The sequence below is a fragment of the Rhamphochromis longiceps genome, linkage group LG6 (genome assembly GCF_057381845.1).
Source record: "Rhamphochromis longiceps isolate RC_006_pf linkage group LG6, R_longiceps_female_GT1.1, whole genome shotgun sequence".
Taxonomy (NCBI): domain Eukaryota; kingdom Metazoa; phylum Chordata; class Actinopteri; order Cichliformes; family Cichlidae; genus Rhamphochromis; species Rhamphochromis longiceps.
The window spans coordinates 18,902,233-18,922,267 of NC_140562.1; the positions used below are offsets into that span (position 1 = coordinate 18,902,233).

At 41.1% G+C, this 20,035-nt stretch overlaps 1 protein-coding gene across 3 annotated transcripts in view; it reads right to left on the reverse strand.

Moving 5' to 3' along the window:
* Nucleotides 1–9,501, reverse strand: part of tll1 (tolloid-like 1) — a 69,058-nt gene extending 59,557 nt beyond the window's left edge. The window contains exons 1-2 of one of the 3 annotated variants that reach the window (XM_085409556.1): nt 9,280–9,501; nt 381–856 (exon numbers count right to left, since the gene is read on the reverse strand). In XM_085409556.1, the coding sequence (XP_085265682.1) occupies nt 381–561 (181 nt within the window). In that variant the 5' untranslated portion in view covers nt 562–856; nt 9,280–9,501. Of the gene's footprint in view, nt 1–380; nt 860–956; nt 1,068–9,279 lie in introns of those variants that run through there. The other 2 variants (XM_085409557.1, XM_085409558.1) reach the window with 2 other exon arrangements.
* Between the last annotated feature and the right edge of the window lie 10,534 nt (nt 9,502–20,035).

Consider the following 20,035-nt stretch of genomic DNA (forward strand, 5'->3'; position numbering starts at 1 on the left):
TATTCCTGTTATTAGTTGACTTGACATCTGCACACGCGCGCAAACGTATGCGATCCATGCGCGCCACCAATATTTGGACTCTGGGGGATGCTTGAGCTGAATGTGAGCATGTTTGTGTGTTTGCATGCATTGAAAAGTGCATCAGACTTAACGTGACCGTCACCGTGGCATGCACGTGGCATGCATCTGCGAGATCGCTACAGACACCGACACCGGTTATGCGGTTATTGGCAGAAGCGCGCTGTCATCCCTCATACACACACGCACGTGCCGCCTCGGAGCCAGCTGTAGGAGGGCAGGATCACCGTGACCAGAGTAATAAATATAGTTCTTGTGTTACTTTTATAATTTAAAAGCTAAAATAAAGTAAAATGACTCACCAGCTTTGCAGGGGTCCTTGTAGTCAATGGTCTCCGCTCTCTCTTCCTCATAATATTCATAGTCTGGCTCCTCGTAGTCGAAACAGTTACAAATAGTAACTTTGCCCCAGAAAGTCAAGCCGGCAAGCACCAGTGTGATCCAGCGCATCTTACCAGCAAGTGCGGATGGCACACGGTCCATCTGAAGACTGAAATAACCAAATAACGGCCTCTCTGCTCGTCTCGTGCGCTACTGAGAGATGGACAATCCAATCTCCGAAGCACGGCGTTAAGAATTTATCGGGCCATCTTGAAGATTGGCGTCCTTTGTGACAGTCTGCTTGTGGATGGTGTAGGTTGTAGTAAGTTACCCTACTCCGACTGACTCTCCTCCATGGTTAAAGTACGCTGAGGTTTCCGTGCGTCCGTCTCTCAGTCAGCAAAGTGTCCGCTGAGAAGCTCCGCTGTCCTCCGCTGTGGCTTCGCAGGTGAAGCTGCTGCTAGACAAGCAAGAAAGAGGAGAGGTTAGGAGATCAGGGCTGGGTGATCTCTGAGCGTAAAGACGCACGGTGGTGTGTCTGCTGCTGCTGCACGCACGAGAATCATCCACCTTGTGTGTTTCCAACCAACACTCTTGTCCCTCGCCTAGCGCAATCTCTCTCTCTCTCTCTCTCTCTCTCTCTCTCTCTCTCTCTCTCTCTCTTTCTCTCGTGTCCGGTGGTGGTACTGTCTCTCTCTCTCAACCCAAGTCAGCGCACCGCCCATTCACACACACACACACACACACACACACACACACACACACACACACACACACACACACACACACACACAACCGCACTGTTCGTCCCAAGTGGTGCAGAACCACACGTGTAGCTGCCGTCATAGGCAACTCTCGCATTTAAGTTCATTTTATTAGATATGTAAGGTTGAAACAATTAGTAGTTGAAATATTAAGAAATAAATCAATAGTAATTCATGTTTTGTTCATTGGATTTATATGTTTAAATGTGTTATTTTTACTAATTGTGCAATTAGATAGGAACCTTTTCTATAGTTCCGTCTGTTGTTGCTAAGAGGGTATTTTTGGCTGGCACACTCAGCAAGCTAATTGAGACGAGCCACGAGGTTTGCACGTCCACAGTAAGATAGTAAATAGTAAGATAAATAAAAGAGTGCCTTTTTTGGACCTCCCCACGATGTAAGGATTAAAGTTTTATTCCCTTTGAGTGAGGCCAATGAGGTAAATGTTTTCTTTTGTTTATTTTCGTTGTATGTAAATATGCTAGTGTTGCGTGATATTCTAGTGCAATTACCGCAGTGTGAGGTGTAATGTGTATTTTATTGATTGTTTTGTTGGAATGTTTCGCCATATATAATGCTTAGGGGCTTTATTAAGAATATTCATTTAAGTTTGTATTTCTTTTTAGTTCTGACGGCATTGTATCGGCTGTGGTTGGACATCATTACAAGTTAAGGCATGTCGAAGAATCCTCCTGTCCGAAATAAATGTCAGTTAAAAAACAAGGAACAAGTTGAGCTTTATTACGACTCGAGGGGAGTAACAGTCAGAACTCAGCCTGCTTCGTGCTGGAGGAGAGAGAAGGAGAAAGAGGTCTGCCGCAGCGGAGCCGAGCGGGAGCGGAGCTGAGCCGAGTGGGAGCGGAGCTGAGCCGAGCCGAGCCGACAGCGCGCCGGGTCACGTGATTAAGCTCGCGTCTCTCTCAAGCATCAAAGACGCTCAAACACACACACAGACATCTCATAAAGCAACCAGAGTCCAGCGGTGCAGCTTGGTTAAGCTACAAAGAAGTAACACGTTTATACAAGTTAAATGTGGAGAGTAGATTTCTTTAGCTCATCTTAAAGGGACTCCGTCAAGCAATGAAAGTGGAAGTGTGGTGGTTTGGAGTAAAAGTTTAAGCTCATGTTATTGTTGTTTATGCTAAGTAACTGTAATTAAGGTACGTTTAAGTTGATTATAAGGGTTTGCTTATTTTTAAGACTGCATTAGATATTTAAAGGTCACATTATAGTATTTTGTTTGACATTGAAGGTTATTTTCTGTTTTACTACAAGTGAAGAGCAATTTACTATTTTGGTTTAAGAGTTTGTGACATATGTTTAAGTTGACTCTTTAAAGTAAAGCAATTTAAGGTCCTAGGTGCTTCATAAGGTGACTATTCACGTATTTAAGTTGACCTAGGTGACTTGAGTGTAGTACAATACCTTTGACTGTCTGTGACATGGAGCAAGAAGGCTGTGACACTGAAGCTGTGGAGCAGCAAGAAGCTTTTGAAGAGCAAGAAAGTTTGCCAGAACCATGCACAAGTAAAGCTACTAAAGAAGGAAGTTTGAGGAAAAGTCAAAGAGTTAAGAAGTTCACTGAAAGGGGCCAAGCACTACATGATGAAAAGGTGAACAAGCTTCAAGCTCGCTTCAAAGTCAGTTATGAAATGTGGAAAGTTGTTGCAAAACAAGGCAAAAAGGCACTTGAAGAACCTGTTAGTGCAAAACTTAAAGAGCTTATCGGCCGAGTTGAACATACCTCGGCAGAAGTGAAACAAGTTTATGATGAACTGCGCAATCATGAAACTCCTGATGCAGACACTCGCCGCAGAGTGGACACCTGTGATGCGGTTTCTCAAAAGATGATAAAGCTAGCTCAAGAAAAATTAGCAGCAGAAGAAGACGAAGAACTTTCTGAGAGATTGGTTCACTGGAGTGATATAGGATCAGCATTCAATTCTGCCGCCTCTCAAAGATCCAAAGGTTCGAATAGCAGGCAATCAAGAAGCTCAAGTAAGTTGTCTGTAAAGAGGCAAGAAGCAGCTGCAGAGCTTGCGGCTACTGAAGCAACTCTGAAGATTATGGAGGAATTGGAAAGTGAAAGAAAGGCACTTGAAATCCTTGAAGCAGAGAATGCTGAGAAACAGAAGGCCTTAGAGCAAAAGCGAAGAGAGCTTGAAAGGCTAGAAACAGTAAAGAGAATGAATGCTGCTAAAGCACGTTTGAAAGTGTACAATGACGAAGGAAGCTCAGATGAAGAAATATCAGACCTTCTGCACGAAAGGAGCAAACGGAGAAATGTCACAGCTAAACCGATGAATCAGTTTGCACATTCGCAACTTAATGCAAATGCAGAGCCGTTTGATATGCCACAAGCCAACTTAAGGTCACAACCAAGAGAAAGCAAACAGGAAGATAGTACCACAACATTGGCCCAAGCTCTAGCTGAGTCCATTCACATAAGTCGCCTACCAGTACCAGAACCTACAGTCTTCAACGGAGATCCTCTCAAGTACAAGGATTGGAAAATGTCGTTTCAAATGCTGATAGACAGAAAGAACATCCCAGTGAATGAAAAGATTTACTATCTTCACAAGTATGTTGGAGGACCGGCGAGAAAGGCTGTTGAGAGTTATTTTCTGTTGGGAACAGAGCGTGCTTATTACTCAGCATGGAACATTTTGGAGGAAAGATATGGAAGTTCATTTGTAATCACCAAAGCTTTCAGAGATAAGTTGACATCATGGCCAAGGATTGGGAACAAGGATAGCGTTGAACTTCGAGAATTTTCAGATTTTCTCAGAGGATGTGAAGCGGCCATGCTTCAGGTTAAAGGTCTTGAAGTTTTGAATGACTGCAATGAGAATCAGAGAATGCTAAGCAAGCTACCTGATTGGTTGTCAGCAAGATGGAATCGAAAGGTCATTGAAATTGAAGAACAAGATGGTTCTTTTCCAACATTTAGCCACTTTGTTGACTTCATTGCGAGAGAAGCCAAGATTGCGTGCAATCCAGTAACATCGCTTCATGCACTCAAAGCAGGTGACTCAGAGAAAATGAAATCTTTCAAGACAAGAAGTGTTGGAGCAAAGGTGCTAGTGAGTGCTGCAGAAGAGACGTCCAACACAAAAAAATGTGTGTTTTGTGAAAACTCAAATCATAGCATTCACACATGTAGGAAGTTTATGGACAAGGTCTTGAGTGAAAGAGTCAAATTTGTGCAAACTAAGGGACTGTGCTTTGGATGTCTAGGCTTTGGACACCAATCAAAGAAATGTGAAAGGAGAAAGATGTGTGACACATGTAAAGGGAAACACCCGACATGTTTGCATGAGGAACGAGACAAGACCTCAAAGAAAAGGAAAGAAAAGGAAAGTGACAAGGAACCACAAATGAAAGAGATGGAAGGCAATAAAGAGAGTAGAGAAACCAAACCCAAGGAAGCACCAAGTGAAGCAATATCAAACCGTGTGATTCAAAGTGACAGAAGTAATCTCACATCTACAATCATTCCAGTTTGGTTATCCACAACAAGCAATCCTGAACATGAGATTCTTCTCTATGCTCTTCTTGATAGCCAAAGTGACACGACATTCGTCTTGAAGGAAAAGGCAGATGCTCTGGATGCAGAGAAGGAATGTGTGCAGTTAAAGCTCTCGACAATGTCTTCTAAAGACACTTTAGTACCAAGTCAAAGGCTGTCTGGGTTACAGGTCAGAGGTTTCTCTTCTTCAAGGAGAATTCCTCTTCCTGTGACATACACAAGAGAGTTTATTCCTGCGAATTTGAGTCATATTCCCACACAAAGGACAGCAAGAGCGTGGCCACACTTAGAGCACCTGGCTGAAGAAATCGCTCCACTGATTGAATGTGACGTAGGCCTGCTCATTGGTTACAATTGTTCACAAGTGTTGGTACCCAGAGAAGTTGTGGCGGGAAAAGATAATGAACCTTTTGCCCAAAGAACAGACCTTGGCTGGACAATAGTTGGAGGAGCTAATCCATGTGTTGACTATGGGGATGCCATAGGATGTAGCCACAAGATCATTGTCAAGGAAGTGACACCCAATCAGTCAGCTGAGCAGTTGGTCAAAGAAGTGCAATACGTCTGTCGCACACAAGTCAAAGAGGTGGTCACATCTGCAGATGTAATTAAAGTGCTCGAGTCCGACTTCAATGAAAGAAAGGTGGAAGATTCACACTTCTCACAAGAAGATTTAAGGTTCATCTCCATAATGGAAGAAGGAGTGAAGATGAAAGCAGATGGACACTGTGAGTTACCTTTGCCATTTAAGGAAGACAGACCAAGTCTGGCAAACAACCGGAGCTGTGCAGAACACAGACTCAAAAATTTGAAGAGAAGATTTGAGAAGGACAAGCAATACCACAAAGACTACACAGAGTTCATGAGAGAGACTATAGAGCGTGGTGATGCAGAAAGAGTTCCCTCTGTAGACCGGGACAAAGGCCCTGCCTGGTACATTCCACACCATGGAGTGTATCATCCTCAAAAGCCTGGCAAAATAAGAGTGGTGTTTGATTGTTCAGCAAAGTACGGAGGGGTGTCCTTGAACGACTACCTGCTTACAGGGCCAGAGTTAACCAACTCTCTAGTGGGGGTCCTGTGCCGATTTCGGAAAGGTCCAGTTGCAGTGATGTGCGACATTGAGCGCATGTTTCATCAATTCAGAGTCAGAGAAGAAGATCAAAATTACTTTCGCTTCTTGTGGTGGGACAATGGAGACTTCAACTCTACTCCATCTGTCTATCGCATGCGCGTACACTTGTTTGGAGCTGCTTCTTCCCCTGCCTGTGCGAACTTTGGTCTCAAGTATATTGCTGCACAAGGTCAAGGCAAGTTCAGTGAAGCTACCATAAGATTCATTGAGCGAAATTTTTATGTGGACGATGGTCTTATCAGTTTCCACTCAGAAGAAGAGGCAATTCGTTTGGTGAAGGAAGCAAAGGAACTTTGCAGCACAGGAGGCTTGCGACTTCACAAGTTTGTTTCAAACAGTAAGCAAGTGCTTAATTCGCTACCGGAAGAAGATTGTGCAGAAACAGTAAGAAAGGACTTGTCACTGGGCGAGCAACAAATTGAAAGAGCCCTAGGTGTCAAATGGTGCATCGACTCGGATCATTTCCAGTTTCGAGTAGTTGTGAACGAGCAGCCACTTTCCAGAAGAGGAGTGTTGTCCACAGTAGCCTCTATTTACGATCCACTTGGCTTTGTGGCACCTTTTGTTCTACTTGGGAAGCAGATACTACAGCAAATGTGTCGAGAGAAAGCAGATTGGGACGAACCACTCACAAGCGATCTGAAGTCACGGTGGGAGTCCTGGTTGTTGGATCTAAAAAATCTAGCAGATGTCAAAATTGACAGATGTTACGTGCCAAAAGATTTTCAAACAGTTCAGAAGTACGAGCTTCACCATTTCTCAGACGCAAGTGTTTCAGGGTATGGTGTTTGTACGTACCTGAGAGCTGTCAGTGAAGCAGGACAAGTCCACTGCGCTCTTGTCTTTGCCAAGTCCAGAGTAGCACCCACGAAGGTTACTACGGTGCCAAGATTGGAGCTGTCTGCAGCAGTTGTAGCAGTGCGGATTAGTGACATGCTCAAAGCAGAGTTGGAGCTAGAAGATGCTCAAGAATTCTTCTGGACAGATTCTCAAGTTGTCTTGGGATATATCAACAACGATGCGAGACGTTTCCATGTTTTCGTTGCAAATCGCATTCAGCGTATTAAGGAAAGCACTCAACCGATGCAATGGAAGTTTGTGGTATCAGATCTCAATCCAGCAGACCATGCCTCGCGCGGACTGAAGGCCAAAGACCTCATTACCTCCAACTGGTTTAGTGGTCCAAGTTTTCTTTGGCAAGAGAAACTTCCCCACGAAGAAGTCACGGTGGGGAAACTTGATGCAGAGGATCCAGAAGTACGCAAAGTTGTTGTACTCCATACAACTACAGAAACAAATTCTTTGGCAGAACGTTTTCTGAAATTCTCCAGTTGGTCAAGGTTGGTCAAAGCTATGGCAAGACTTCTCAGATTTGTGAAAGAGTTTAAGGGCTTGGAAAGGAGAAGCAATAAAGCCACTAACCTTGAAGAAAGGAAAGAAGCCGAGCTTAAAGTCATATCCATTGTACAAAGATCAATCTTCTGCAAGGAAATCAAGGCACTTCAAACGCGAAAGGATCTACCCAAGGACAGAACAAACAGAAATGCAAAGATCAATGACATAGTGATCGTACAAGATGACCAAGCATCAAGAAACGACTGGAAGTTGGCCAAAGTTGTTGCCATACACCCGAGTGAAGATGGATGTATACGCAAAGTACAACTGTTAATGAGTGACTCATTGTTAGATGACCATGGAAAGAGACTGAGTAAACCAGTTCTACTTGACAGACCTATACACAAGACTGTGACACTATTAGAAGCAGATTAGTTTACATTTCATAAGTTCATAGGTGGAAATCACAAGTGATTTGGTGGGAGTGTAGCTGCCGTCATAGGCAACTCTCGCATTTAAGTTCATTTTATTAGATATGTAAGGTTGAAACAATTAGTAGTTGAAATATTAAGAAATAAATCAATAGTAATTCATGTTTTGTTCATTGGATTTATATGTTTAAATGTGTTATTTTTACTAATTGTGCAATTAGATAGGAACCTTTTCTATAGTTCCGTCTGTTGTTGCTAAGAGGGTATTTTTGGCTGGCACACTCAGCAAGCTAATTGAGACGAGCCACGAGGTTTGCACGTCCACAGTAAGATAGTAAATAGTAAGATAAATAAAAGAGTGCCTTTTTTGGACCTCCCCACGATGTAAGGATTAAAGTTTTATTCCCTTTGAGTGAGGCCAATGAGGTAAATGTTTTCTTTTGTTTATTTTCGTTGTATGTAAATATGCTAGTGTTGCGTGATATTCTAGTGCAATTACCGCAGTGTGAGGTGTAATGTGTATTTTATTGATTGTTTTGTTGGAATGTTTCGCCATATATAATGCTTAGGGGCTTTATTAAGAATATTCATTTAAGTTTGTATTTCTTTTTAGTTCTGACGGCATTGTATCGGCTGTGGTTGGACATCATTACAAGTTAAGGCATGTCGAAGAATCCTCCTGTCCGAAATAAATGTCAGTTAAAAAACAAGGAACAAGTTGAGCTTTATTACGACTCGAGGGGAGTAACAACACGTCTCTGTCTTCTTTTGTCTCCATTCAATGGACCATTCGCAGTCTTCTTCGTTCGTTTTTTTTTAATGCGCAAAACTCCTGAACCTTCTCTCTGATCTCAGAGAGGAAGCCGCTCACTAATCATCACCGGCTTAATTGGACCTTTATTCACATTGACCCGCAAAATAAAGTGAACTGGCAGTAAAGAACCGGTAGCGGTAAAAGTAACACGGTGGCCACAAATTTGCCTGTGACTCTAAGTAGGTGTTATCTGGTTATTCTGAGGCAGGTGCCAAGTAGGTGAGAGCCAAACCATAAACGCCCAGAGGCAGGAGCTTTACAGTCATGACGTGACAAGTGGTCTTTTATTCTGGCCCCCTTCTGAGTTGCTGTCATAGAGAGAGGGAGAGGGACATCAGTTTTAAACCTTTGAAACTTAAATAGTGAATTTCAATAAATAAATAAATAAATCCCTACTGAACAATGGCCTTTAGAGTGGGAGATAGTCTGCAACCCGAGATAGATAGATAGACCAGTCTGCCATTCACCTATGATGTCTTCTCTAATCTCTCATAAATACCCTTGGCAGCAGTAGGTCGGTCAACAACCGAGTTCGTGATCCTCCCCTGCATCCCTGACATCCACAGGTCCAGCGCAGCAGCCTGAGCGTGTTAGTTCATGAAAAGAACGCTAAGAGCATTTAGGCAAGAGGGGGAGAAAAAAATCCTTTACAGTCAATTTCATTTGACGTATTTTACTCTAATTTCGCACGGACTGCAAAGTTGTCAGGAACCACCCATAATCTCCCCCAGTGCTGCCTATACACGTGCACATGCACACACGGAAGACTACAGCAGTAAAAATAAAACCCCAGCAGTTGTTGACAGACAGTGAACACCTTGCCAGTGTAAATCCTCCTGAGACAAGCTCACCCATACGTCTCCACAGCTTACCTGCTGCGTTTACCTGCCCGGGGCGCGTTGGATTGCTGCGGAGCCACATAGCGACCCATCGTGCTGCAACTGTGGGGACTTTCTCCGGAGTCTCAGGGGGTCTCGGGGTGTCACTCGGTACCGGCAGTTTCAAACGTGCCTGACTCCCCCCATTTATTACCGGGAGATTACCGGAGCGCTGTCTCTGCCGCTCCCGACTAATCCTGCCCTCTGGGAGAGGTAGCGGCGCGCTGACGTCACGCCATCAATCCAGCCGCAAGCTGTCCACTATCCACGGTTGGACACAAATCCCTTAGAGCATAGGTGTCAAACTCTGGCCCGTGGGCCAAATTTGGCCCGCAGCCTAATTACATTTGGCCCGCGAAGCCATACCAAATTACTATTAGAGCTGGCCTACTGGCATTATACAGCTAATGTATATATTGTTTAGTATTAAGCTTTGCTTGTTCCATATTCAGTTTTTCAGCTAAACTTGTCCATAAGAAAAGATTCATTCTTATATCTGGAGGAATATATATATATATATATATATATATATATATATATATATATATATATATATATATATATATATATATTTTTTTTTTTTTTTTTTTTTTTTTTTTTTTTCAATAAATATTAACGTTAGCCCGCGACTTTGTTCCAGTTTTGAATTTTGGCCCACTGTGTATCTGAGTTTGACACCCCTGCCTTAGAGGCAGCACACACGCGCGCTCACGCGCGCGCGCAGGTCGACACACTCCTGGTTTTTTTTGTCCCAAAATTAACCTGCTGGACAACCTGAAAGTTTGTGGGATAGAAAAAAGGAGCAACAACCAACTCTGACAGGATGAATCTGTGTCAGTCTGATTCCTCATACTAAGATCAGGGTTCTGATATTATCAACGAGTCTTAATGGCAAGAATTGCACTAACAAGGATAATAAAAATAAATAGGTAGATAAAGAAAAACTTTGGGGAGAGCAAGCAAACTGCCATCACCAGCAGGGTGTGCTGAAGCACTACTGCTTAGCTCAGCAAAAAGTTTGGCACGTAAATGCCACGAGCCACTACTCTAAGCCAAAACGAGCTCTTGCCCTCCCACTCCACATTTTCAACCATTGTACAAAAACAAAAGACAAATGAAATTTTAATGAAATAAAAGTCAGCACAGCAGCACTGGCTGACACTTGCTTGTGTGTTTTCCAACCAAGTCACCTTCACTCAGCTTCATTTCACTTCACAAGTTTCTACTGGTCATCCATGCCTAGGGGTATCTTATAGTTTGTGACTCACTGCACTAATCGGTGTGTTTAAGTGTGCAGTTGTTAACCGCAGGTCAAATACATTCTTTCTACATCCATGTTATGCCGATGCGTGTTGATTTGCATAGACGTTTGGGTGAAGCTGGTGGGCATGTTGTTGTTTTGGGAGTGCATGTCACAAGACTCGTACTTACCACGAGAACAGTGTTAAAGTTATTTTAAAAAGCCTCCACACTTTACTTAGTGTTTGTGTGCGCGTGTGTTTAGTGCTTATTTGTGGTCTGCTTTTCCCTCTCGAACACCTGCAAATTAACACCAGGGAAGGCATTTAGTGGCATTTTTGGCCTTTCAAGCCACTTACAGTCCATCTGTGTGGTTACTACCCACCAAATCTATTCAGCAAAAACGCTTCCTTCTTAAATAGGCTCCAGCTATTGAAATTAATGCTGTGTTCAGGTATTTGTGTCCCTATTTAAAGCACTTATCGATCAGTGAAACTCTGTGAAAGTACCTCGCCAGCATTCTGACCCAGCGCACTGACCACCACCCCTCCCTGAAGCCACACTCTCTCATATCCAAACACACACATACACCCGCACACAAATATCAAGAGGAACCCTCAAACAAAGCAGCAGCCCCTCGAGACTCCTCCAAGTGCTGTGGTCTGCAGGTATTGGAGCACTAATATTAGCTTTGTTTCTAGATGCAGTAGAATTGAACTGCACCAGGTTTGCTGCACACTACTCTGACTTCAAAGATATGCATTATCTGAATCAGGCATTTGAGTGATCCACTCTGGTTATAACAGACTGTTTAAGCTATCTTTGTCACTCATAGAGTCCCCAGTTACCTTGAATTAATTCTGCTGTAATCCATAGAAACATATCAAATCCACAGCAACATTTCCTACACTGCCATTCATCTATATGAAGACAACAGCCACATTTTCATGATATTCATGTCAAAATATTACATTCAGCTTTGATGTGCAACATATTCATCAACCTGATGAAATGCTGCTAAAAACAGAGATTTTGACCCAAAATGTGACTTGAATGAGATTTAAAGCACGACTTATCAAGCTGAAAGAAATCTGTAATGTAAAAAATGTATGCTATAATATGAGCATACAGCTGTTTTTACTTAAATAGATAAAAACAGCTGCATGCTCTGGAAGGCGGACACAGTGGTGGTGGTGGAGCATTTAGCTGAAGAAGCAGATGTTTCCCTCAGGAACATGTTAAGTATGTTATGTATATTTAGCAGGTTTCCAAGAACATAAATAATACATGTACACTACAAACGCCCCTAAATCAATGCATACAGCCCTAAATGAGATCTTAAATCTGAAGAAATTGATCATTGCATGAGAATCTTATTTCTGGTGACCTGGTGTATCTCTTTGTTTACTGCTACAGCAGTATAAGTAACACAACATGTAGTGGTACACTGTGACGCCATGTTACTGTAAGCATTGTTCAAGTAAATATCATGTATATTCAGGTAAGCTTTTGTTGCGATGCAACCTACTGAGAACCTGTACTTAGTTCTCATAGCTGGTGGATATATCATACAAACAACACAACTCTCTTTTCCTCCTTTTGCTACCATTTATTCTATTTGCATTTATTTTTGTTGGTGTTTTTTTCCACTTGATGCAGGATCAGCAGATCATTTCATTCAAATTTCTGACTTTTCTTCATAATTTAGTTTCTGTCCTTTATTGGTTAAAATATTTTTTTAAATGGCTCATTTGTGACGTAGCACAGTGCTTTGTAACGGAAAGCATGGCTAAACATCGGTCAGTCATTCATCCAAAATAAACTCCTTGACTGGACTTTAAGGCCAAAGACTTCAAGGGTCAAGTTTTTAACCACAATAACAAGTTTTTAACAAGCCTGGGTAGTTGACTTTGTGGTAGGACTTGACTTAAGCGGTCAAAGAAGTGCAGGAGACTGATGCTTTGCAGTGTAGCAACTGATTTATTCACCATTTTGTGACCCAAACAATATTTACAAAGAAACAAATAAGAAACTCAACTCCAAATTAACTCAGTTCAAATAAACATAACTGAACTTAAATCAACGGAAACTAAGGTCAGCCTGCACACAGCTACACTGACCTGAACCTTTCTCTTCGAACACCTGAGTTTTTCTGCTTAAATAGTCCACTTAACCAAACAATTTCTCCTCTGGACTATTCCATTCAGTAGGTAAGATGAACATGATTATATTCAAACCTCTACTGCCACTCTTTACTAACAACATAAACTCTATGGTGTAATCAATACATAGTACAACAATAAATCTATTTCTCCATAAACCCTCTAAAATCAACTTTATTAAATTACAAGAATTCTTCCCCTTCTGCACCTGGTCTCATCCTGTGACCTCAGATGAACCCAGAAGCTATAAAGCAGGAAGTAAAACTACATTTCCTCCTTTTGTTTCTGGAAGACAGGTAGGTAAGGTAAGTTCTAAACAATACAAATTAACAGTTGAAATAAAGAACATGTTAACTTAACAAACTCGTAGGAATTGATTTAAACCAAGATGTTATATTATATAATCTGTAAAAGTGCAAAACATAAACAAACCCGGGATAGTAGATGTTTGCCTGTTGCAGACTACATATGAAATATGGTTTAATCAGAACAAGAATGTTGACTAAGAATATGGACAAATGGTCTTCTCACCCACTTTGTCACAGACTCCATAAAACAGTAGTATTTTTCAACACTGGTAACCTACGTGATTACAAAGACATTTCCTGTATACATTTTTTGCCCACTAATCCTTCATTTATTATATCTGTAACTTTGTTCATCCCCTGCTGTCCTCTAGTTGTTTTTCGCTGTTTTTTGTTGAAGGCCTCATAATTCAATATCCTATTTTTTAAAAATGTTTAAAATAATTACATCTCTGTATTTATAAATAGATGTAATAATTTATTTACTGCACTTTGGTCAGTGAAATCTGTGTGTAAAAATGTGTTTATAATATGTGCCTTATAAATAAATGTTTACTATCTTACTTGCCTACTTATTTAGTTACTTTTTTGTACGAGTTTATCCCCACAAACTGCATTGTGGGAGCAAGAACCCCCAAAGAGCAAGTGATGCTGACCGCCTTTGATCGAGCCGGAGAAACCTCACCTTTCTGTATCTTTCTTTATCCTCAGGGCTTACAAAGCTATGACCGCTAGTTAGCTAATAAACTAAAGTCAACTATATAGAGTGAACTACCTAGTCACATGAGGCAAGGTGTGAAAACAGGTGTAGGTTTTAGTGGACTTTAGATAGTTATATTAGTCCCGGTGTTAGATTCAGACCTTCCTTAGAGTCTTTACCAGACAGTGTGCTTGCTTTCTTAGGCATATCAAAACTGTTATATAAAAATAATTACCTACTCTTTTATAAAATAAAAGATAAACGAGATTCCTTGGTTTCTTAACAGACACCACTGAGACGATAACCTCTACTACAGCATGAACATCATACTCTTGCCCGACCTCTGTAACTTTCACTGAAGTAAATTAGTGAAAGATAAGTTTTGGATAGCTAATAAAAGAGGGGGACAGGTTAGAGGGGAACAGGCAGAGGCAGAAAATGAAGACAAAGCTAAAACGATAACAATACCTTAGGTAAGAAAAAAGAAAATATTATGTGTTCTCCTAGGTCTGCTGACTGTGGAAGTGTCATAAGAGGTTTATGAAATTCCTCAAGAGGAAGCAAAGAGGTGGCCAGAGACATCCATCACCTTTTGGCTAAAAGACAGTCTGCTGACACCACAACAGAGCCCAGCAGAGGATGATGATAATGCCTGGATATTGCTCGGTAGCTTCAAAAACACGTCGAGGCAGTTTAATTTCCTCATAACTTTTACTGCTGAAAAAGAAAAACAAAGCATACAAAAAAAAATCTCGAAACAATGTGAAACTTGAGGTTTTTATTTTTAAGTTCAGCAGCAAAAGGAATGAAGGCGCCCATGTATGCTCTCTGTCCGTGTTACTGGAAAGTGCATATATATGCAGCACTCACATACAAGACACACATGGCAGCTACTATGTGAAGTGGCTCCTTATGTAAACAGAGCGAGCGGAGGGAAGACGAGGTGTGGAGAGGAAATCCTCTGCATAAATGCCAAGCTGTGCGTGCCATTCGCTCTCCCTTGTTCTTATTTCCTCTTTTCTGCACCTCTCATGGCTCTGATTCTGCTCCTTCATCTCTCCTCCGCTACCTCTCGTGCGGGTGTGCGCGTGCCAGTTTGGAAAGATGACACAGACCTGCTTTTTGTCTTTGTGCCACCAGAATTTGCCGACACGGGAGAAGAAGAATGAAAGCAGGATGCACACTGGTGTCAAAAGATGGCCGCAGCTGCAAGGAGGTAGAGACGGAAAAACATATGCAGGAAAATGAGGAAGGGAAGATCTCCCAGTAAATGCCTTACTGTAAAAGGGTCAAAGGGGCTGTTGAACCTTTACACTCTTATATACAGTGTCTAAGATTCTTCCTTAGCTGTGTCCTGTAGAGTTCATGGATATGTTATTTTTCTAATCTCAAATCATTTTATTTATTTATTTATTTATTAACCTTTATTTAACCAGGAAGATCCCATTGAGATTAAAAACCTCTTTTTCAAGGGAGACCTGGCCAAGATAGGCAGCAGCAGATGTCTCACAGTTACAGAAATTACTCAAACACAGGCAGCAACAAGACGCATGCAACAATAAGTGAAAGAATACAAATAAAATAAAAATAAAATTCAATAAAATTCAAATAAAATAAAAAGTCAGTTAAAATGACAATCAATCTAATTGAAACAGTTGCATGTTATGGACTTTCAGTATCATTTGCTGGTACTGAAATGTATTTAGATCCTAGTGCTGATATATTTATCAATGAGAATATAAAAGTGACATCTCCTATTGGTTTTGGACTTTGAACTGTTTTTTAAAACCAGAAGTTACCACATTTAGATTGAAGGGTGGAGCGCGAAGTTGTGCAGGTACACAGACACACGTATCAGCTCATTTATAAAGGCTGCAGACTAATAAAACACTGGAATTTCACCATAGCCCCATATCCGCAGCCCAACCTTCTCAGAAGGTCTGTACTACACAGCAAGCCAAAATAGAAATCTGATAATCCATTAAAAATGCTCCAAAAGGCACGATGACTGACCCACAGGTCCAGTTCAATGATTTAAAGTCGGAGGACAGGTGACTGGCTCCAGGACTATCAGTCATCCCTAACTCAGTTATCCAGATGCAAAAGTTATTAACAGGAAAAACCCTCCTGGAGCATGTGTCCCTGATCAGGACACATTATGCTCCACATTTTTATCGACTGGGTTAAGGTTTATTATTTAGTTTTTTGTTTGTTCTTTATCTACAATATGAAATTAAATGAAGAATATCCAGACACAAGATTATTGTCTGAATTTTGTTCAGATTGTGATTTTCTATCATCGTCCTCACCTTATGACACTCACTTGGACTTATTGAACTAATATCTACGTTTTTGTTTTTGTTTTTTAAATTTAAAAAACAACTTTTTGTTGATCCAGTCATTTTGTCATTACTGAACAAGGAGGAAGAAAGTTGAGTTGAATGTCGAGTTAGAATTTGGGGAACAGTAACAGACAGCGCCACACACCGAGTGAGACCACCTTAACAGACCAACCACCTTGCTTCTCTGAAAGCTGAAGATGCTGAAAGTGTGTGTGTGTACAGTAGCCATTTGCTGACATTGCACTTCTTCTGGAACTTGGTATTGGGTGTGCACTTGTATTACTCGTGTTATGGGGACATAAATCTATTTACGCTGTTATAACATGGAGGCTCAGCTTTGTTTTGGGGGGCAAAAAAGCAAGTTTTCATAACATGATTTACCAAATTTTAGAAGAATTGATTTAAGGTAATGTAAGACTACACTAGGGTAAAGCTCCAGGAACTTAATATAAGTCAATGCAATGTCCTCAGAGATATGGTAACGCAGCTGTATGATCAACGTGTGTGTGTGCGCTCTGGCCTCTGCTTACTGCAGATATGCTTCTTTTCAGAAAGGCTATAGAAATATGCTGTGTGTGTGTGTGTGTGTGTGTGTGTGTGTGTGTGTGTGTGTGTGTGTGTGTGTGTGTGTGTGTGTGTGTGTGTGTGTGTGAGAGAGAGAGAGAGAGAGAGAGAGAGAGAGAGAGCGAGAGAAGAGAGTGAGTGAGTGAGGGTTGATTTGCTGTACAAAGATCTTTTAGCTGCAAAATCAGCTTTGGCACATTGTGAGAACCAATGTTTTTCTCAAAACTGAGAAAGAAGTTCCTGTTAACTGAAGTCAAGCGACAGACCATAGACTGTGTAAAAAGTTAAACAAAGATCACATTTTAAACCATATCTTGAGACCCTTTGTTGATAGCAGCCTGTTGAAAAAAAAAACACATCATTTATTCACATTTCTTTATTTGAATCTATTAAAAATGCAAAAGATAACACAGTGTGAGAGGCAAATTTGACATTTGTATTCATATTGTCACCAGTAGGTCAGGAGAGGGGTACAGCAGTGCACTGTTATGATTTGGGCCTTGATTTTGGACAGTAGTGTTGGAGGTCAAATTTGATGGAATTATAGACAGAAAAAGTGTAATTTGGAAGATTTTGATCCAACATTTGGAAAGCATCTAATTGGCTTCTTTTTCAGCATGCCAAATGATCCCAAACTGCTATTAGAGTAAGATGGATAGAAAAACACACAATATAACACTATCAGTCATGGATTGGCCTCACCAGAGCACGCACCTCAACATTACTGAAGCGGTGTGGGATCATCCTGACAGAGAACAGAAGGGAGAAATCCTCATATCAAAGATCAAACCCAGTTTCAGCTCAGAGTTAATACCACCAGTTTGAGATATCAAAATGTGCCCACAGTTCTTGTTGAGTGGAGCTTTTAAAGTTCAGAAAATGTTCTTGTTGCGTCTCAAATAATTTTAACTGAGTCAGCATGAACTCAGCTGAAGACAAGTTTTAAAATTTTGACAAAAAAATAAGTTACCGAGTAAAAAAAAAATTGGGAGTGTGAAAGAAATGTATGTACTGAACCTCTGAGCCCGCTCTCCTTCTCTCACAGCTTATTTACCATCTTATTCACCTGTAGGCTGATATAAATCAACAAGTCGATATAGATCATTGCAACTCTAATAATCAAGGAGTTTTAGCATTATTATAGATTACATATATACAGGTTCTGAGGTGTGATTTATCGTTACCACTCCTTACACATGTATCACAAAAGAAGGAGCAGAGACAGATCAGTTACTCCTCCACCATTTGTATGAAGACAAGGCTGCATTACATACTTTCAGTGAACCTGAGAATAAAACAGGTCTATATTTTTTAGTTTTTACTTACCAAATCATTCTTGGGTCATTTTTAAAACAAACAGTCTAACTTTGTTAAAAATAAGCCAAACATTTTAACAACAAATGCAATCAGGCTGTGACTTATCAGATTTGTGACTTAATGGTTTAATGACTGAGAGTTTGATGGTGAACCTTTACAGAGGGTGCAGAAACCTTTAGAAGATTGTAGTCTTCATGTGCAAACACTTCTTCTCTCTGTGATTTGTCAGGTCGTCAGCACACTACTGTCATCTGCAGGATTTAAGAAGTAATGACAAAGACGAGCTGTGGCAGCAGGAGTGTAAAATTAGACATGCAACCAAACAAACGCATTCATAAAAGTCCTGGTTTTCTAAGTGTGTGTGTGTACAGAAAGAACATTTCTGAAATGCAGTAAAACTGAATCTGTTTTCAAATAAATCAGTAAAAGTCACGATAAACACCTCCATGCTGTTTTCTCTAGTCAAACGTCAACATTGGAACCTCATAAATGATAAACAAGAAGCCGACCCCCTATTTTTTGTTATAAATCGCTCCAACACTTATCAAAATATTTGCTGATTACTTCAGTCCAATAATTAACTAATTACCAGCACAGTGTCATCACATTTTTACTGGCCCCAGTGCCAAAACAAATAGGTCTTCCTGCATTATTGATGAGGGAGGAGCTGTCTAATATCACGTTTGACTGATCAGATTAATGTCCTCTTCCCTCTCTCAGCAGGTCCCCTCTGTGTCCCGCTCTGCCCTGAAGTCAGAGCAGCTTGATCAATGGTATTGATGACAAGATGCTAATAGCAGATGCTAATAGGGTCGGTATGAGTAATAGACCGAGGTTGCCATTGATCTGCAGAGTTAGCATCTAATGCTAAAACAGCTGATTCAACCGCATAGTTGGACTAAAAGTGCCACCCTTGCTAGGTGTGTGTGTGTGTGTGTGTGTGTGTGTGTGTGTGTGTGTGTGTGTGTGTGTGTGTGTGTGTGTGTGTGTGTGTGTGTGTGTGTGTGACTGCAGGGAGTGAAAGTTAGATAACAATGCTTAAGGCCATTTTTTTCTACCAATATGAAGGCACAATATGTACAAGCACGCAGTAAGATTTATATCTAAACACAAAGCTGAAGTCAAACACTGGCACTGGCTTGTCTATCTCACATAAATTATGTCCTCCCTTATTCAAGATTCATAACTTATTAGACTAGGCAAGCAATTTCAATCCAAGAACTTGGAAGTGAAGGGGTCTTTTGACAGCAGGTTTTAGTCCTAATATGAAGCACAGATGCTTTTAATGACATTATTGATGGCTCTGATCTTTTCAGAAATCCTTGTAAGTTAGGAAAGAAGGAAAGCGAGCCAGCAGAAACCAGAACCGTGAAACTTGGTGGAATTCATCCATCTGTAATTTTAGCACTGGACAGCGTTTTTCCTGCTGTGAAATATCAGATGTCCTTCTGTAAAAACAGACTTCTGAGTCAGTGAACACAGGCTGCTTTAAATCAAATCGGATCTGCCCTTTGTGGAGGTAAATATATGGTATAGAATAAATAAGCTGTAATATCAAAGTAAAGTTACACTGAGCTAAGTATCTCCAGACAGGCGTTCAGGTAAGTTTCAAAAAGGCTTTTACCACAGGGCCAACATCCCAACCTCCTTTAGCTACAGAACAGGCACGTTTCTGGGAGTGTTGGTGTGAGAGTGGTTCAGTCAGATTTACAGGTAAGTACAAGGCTGGCTCATATATCTCATATATTCAAGAAGCACTGTGAGCTGACAAAGGGGTCGGGAAAGCAGTTCAAAGATGCCTGAGCTATACAGGCTGAATGTGAGTAGAGCCACAATCTAAAAGTGAGTGCAGACAAGAGTCAGGTTTAAGTGCTGTCACTGAAAGACAAAAAGCTGCCATGCCAACAACAGGTGTGTCCTCTCTGGACCACACCCACCTCCGTACACGCACACAGAGGAGAGGGAGAGACAAACAGATCTTTCAATCTGAGCATCAGGATGGGGAATAAAGATGAATGTGACGTAGTCATTTGTGCCGGTTTCAGTTAATGAGTATTTTAGAAATTACTGATCTGCCAGGCATTATATGGGCACACTGAGCATTAGTTAAACGTCACTCCT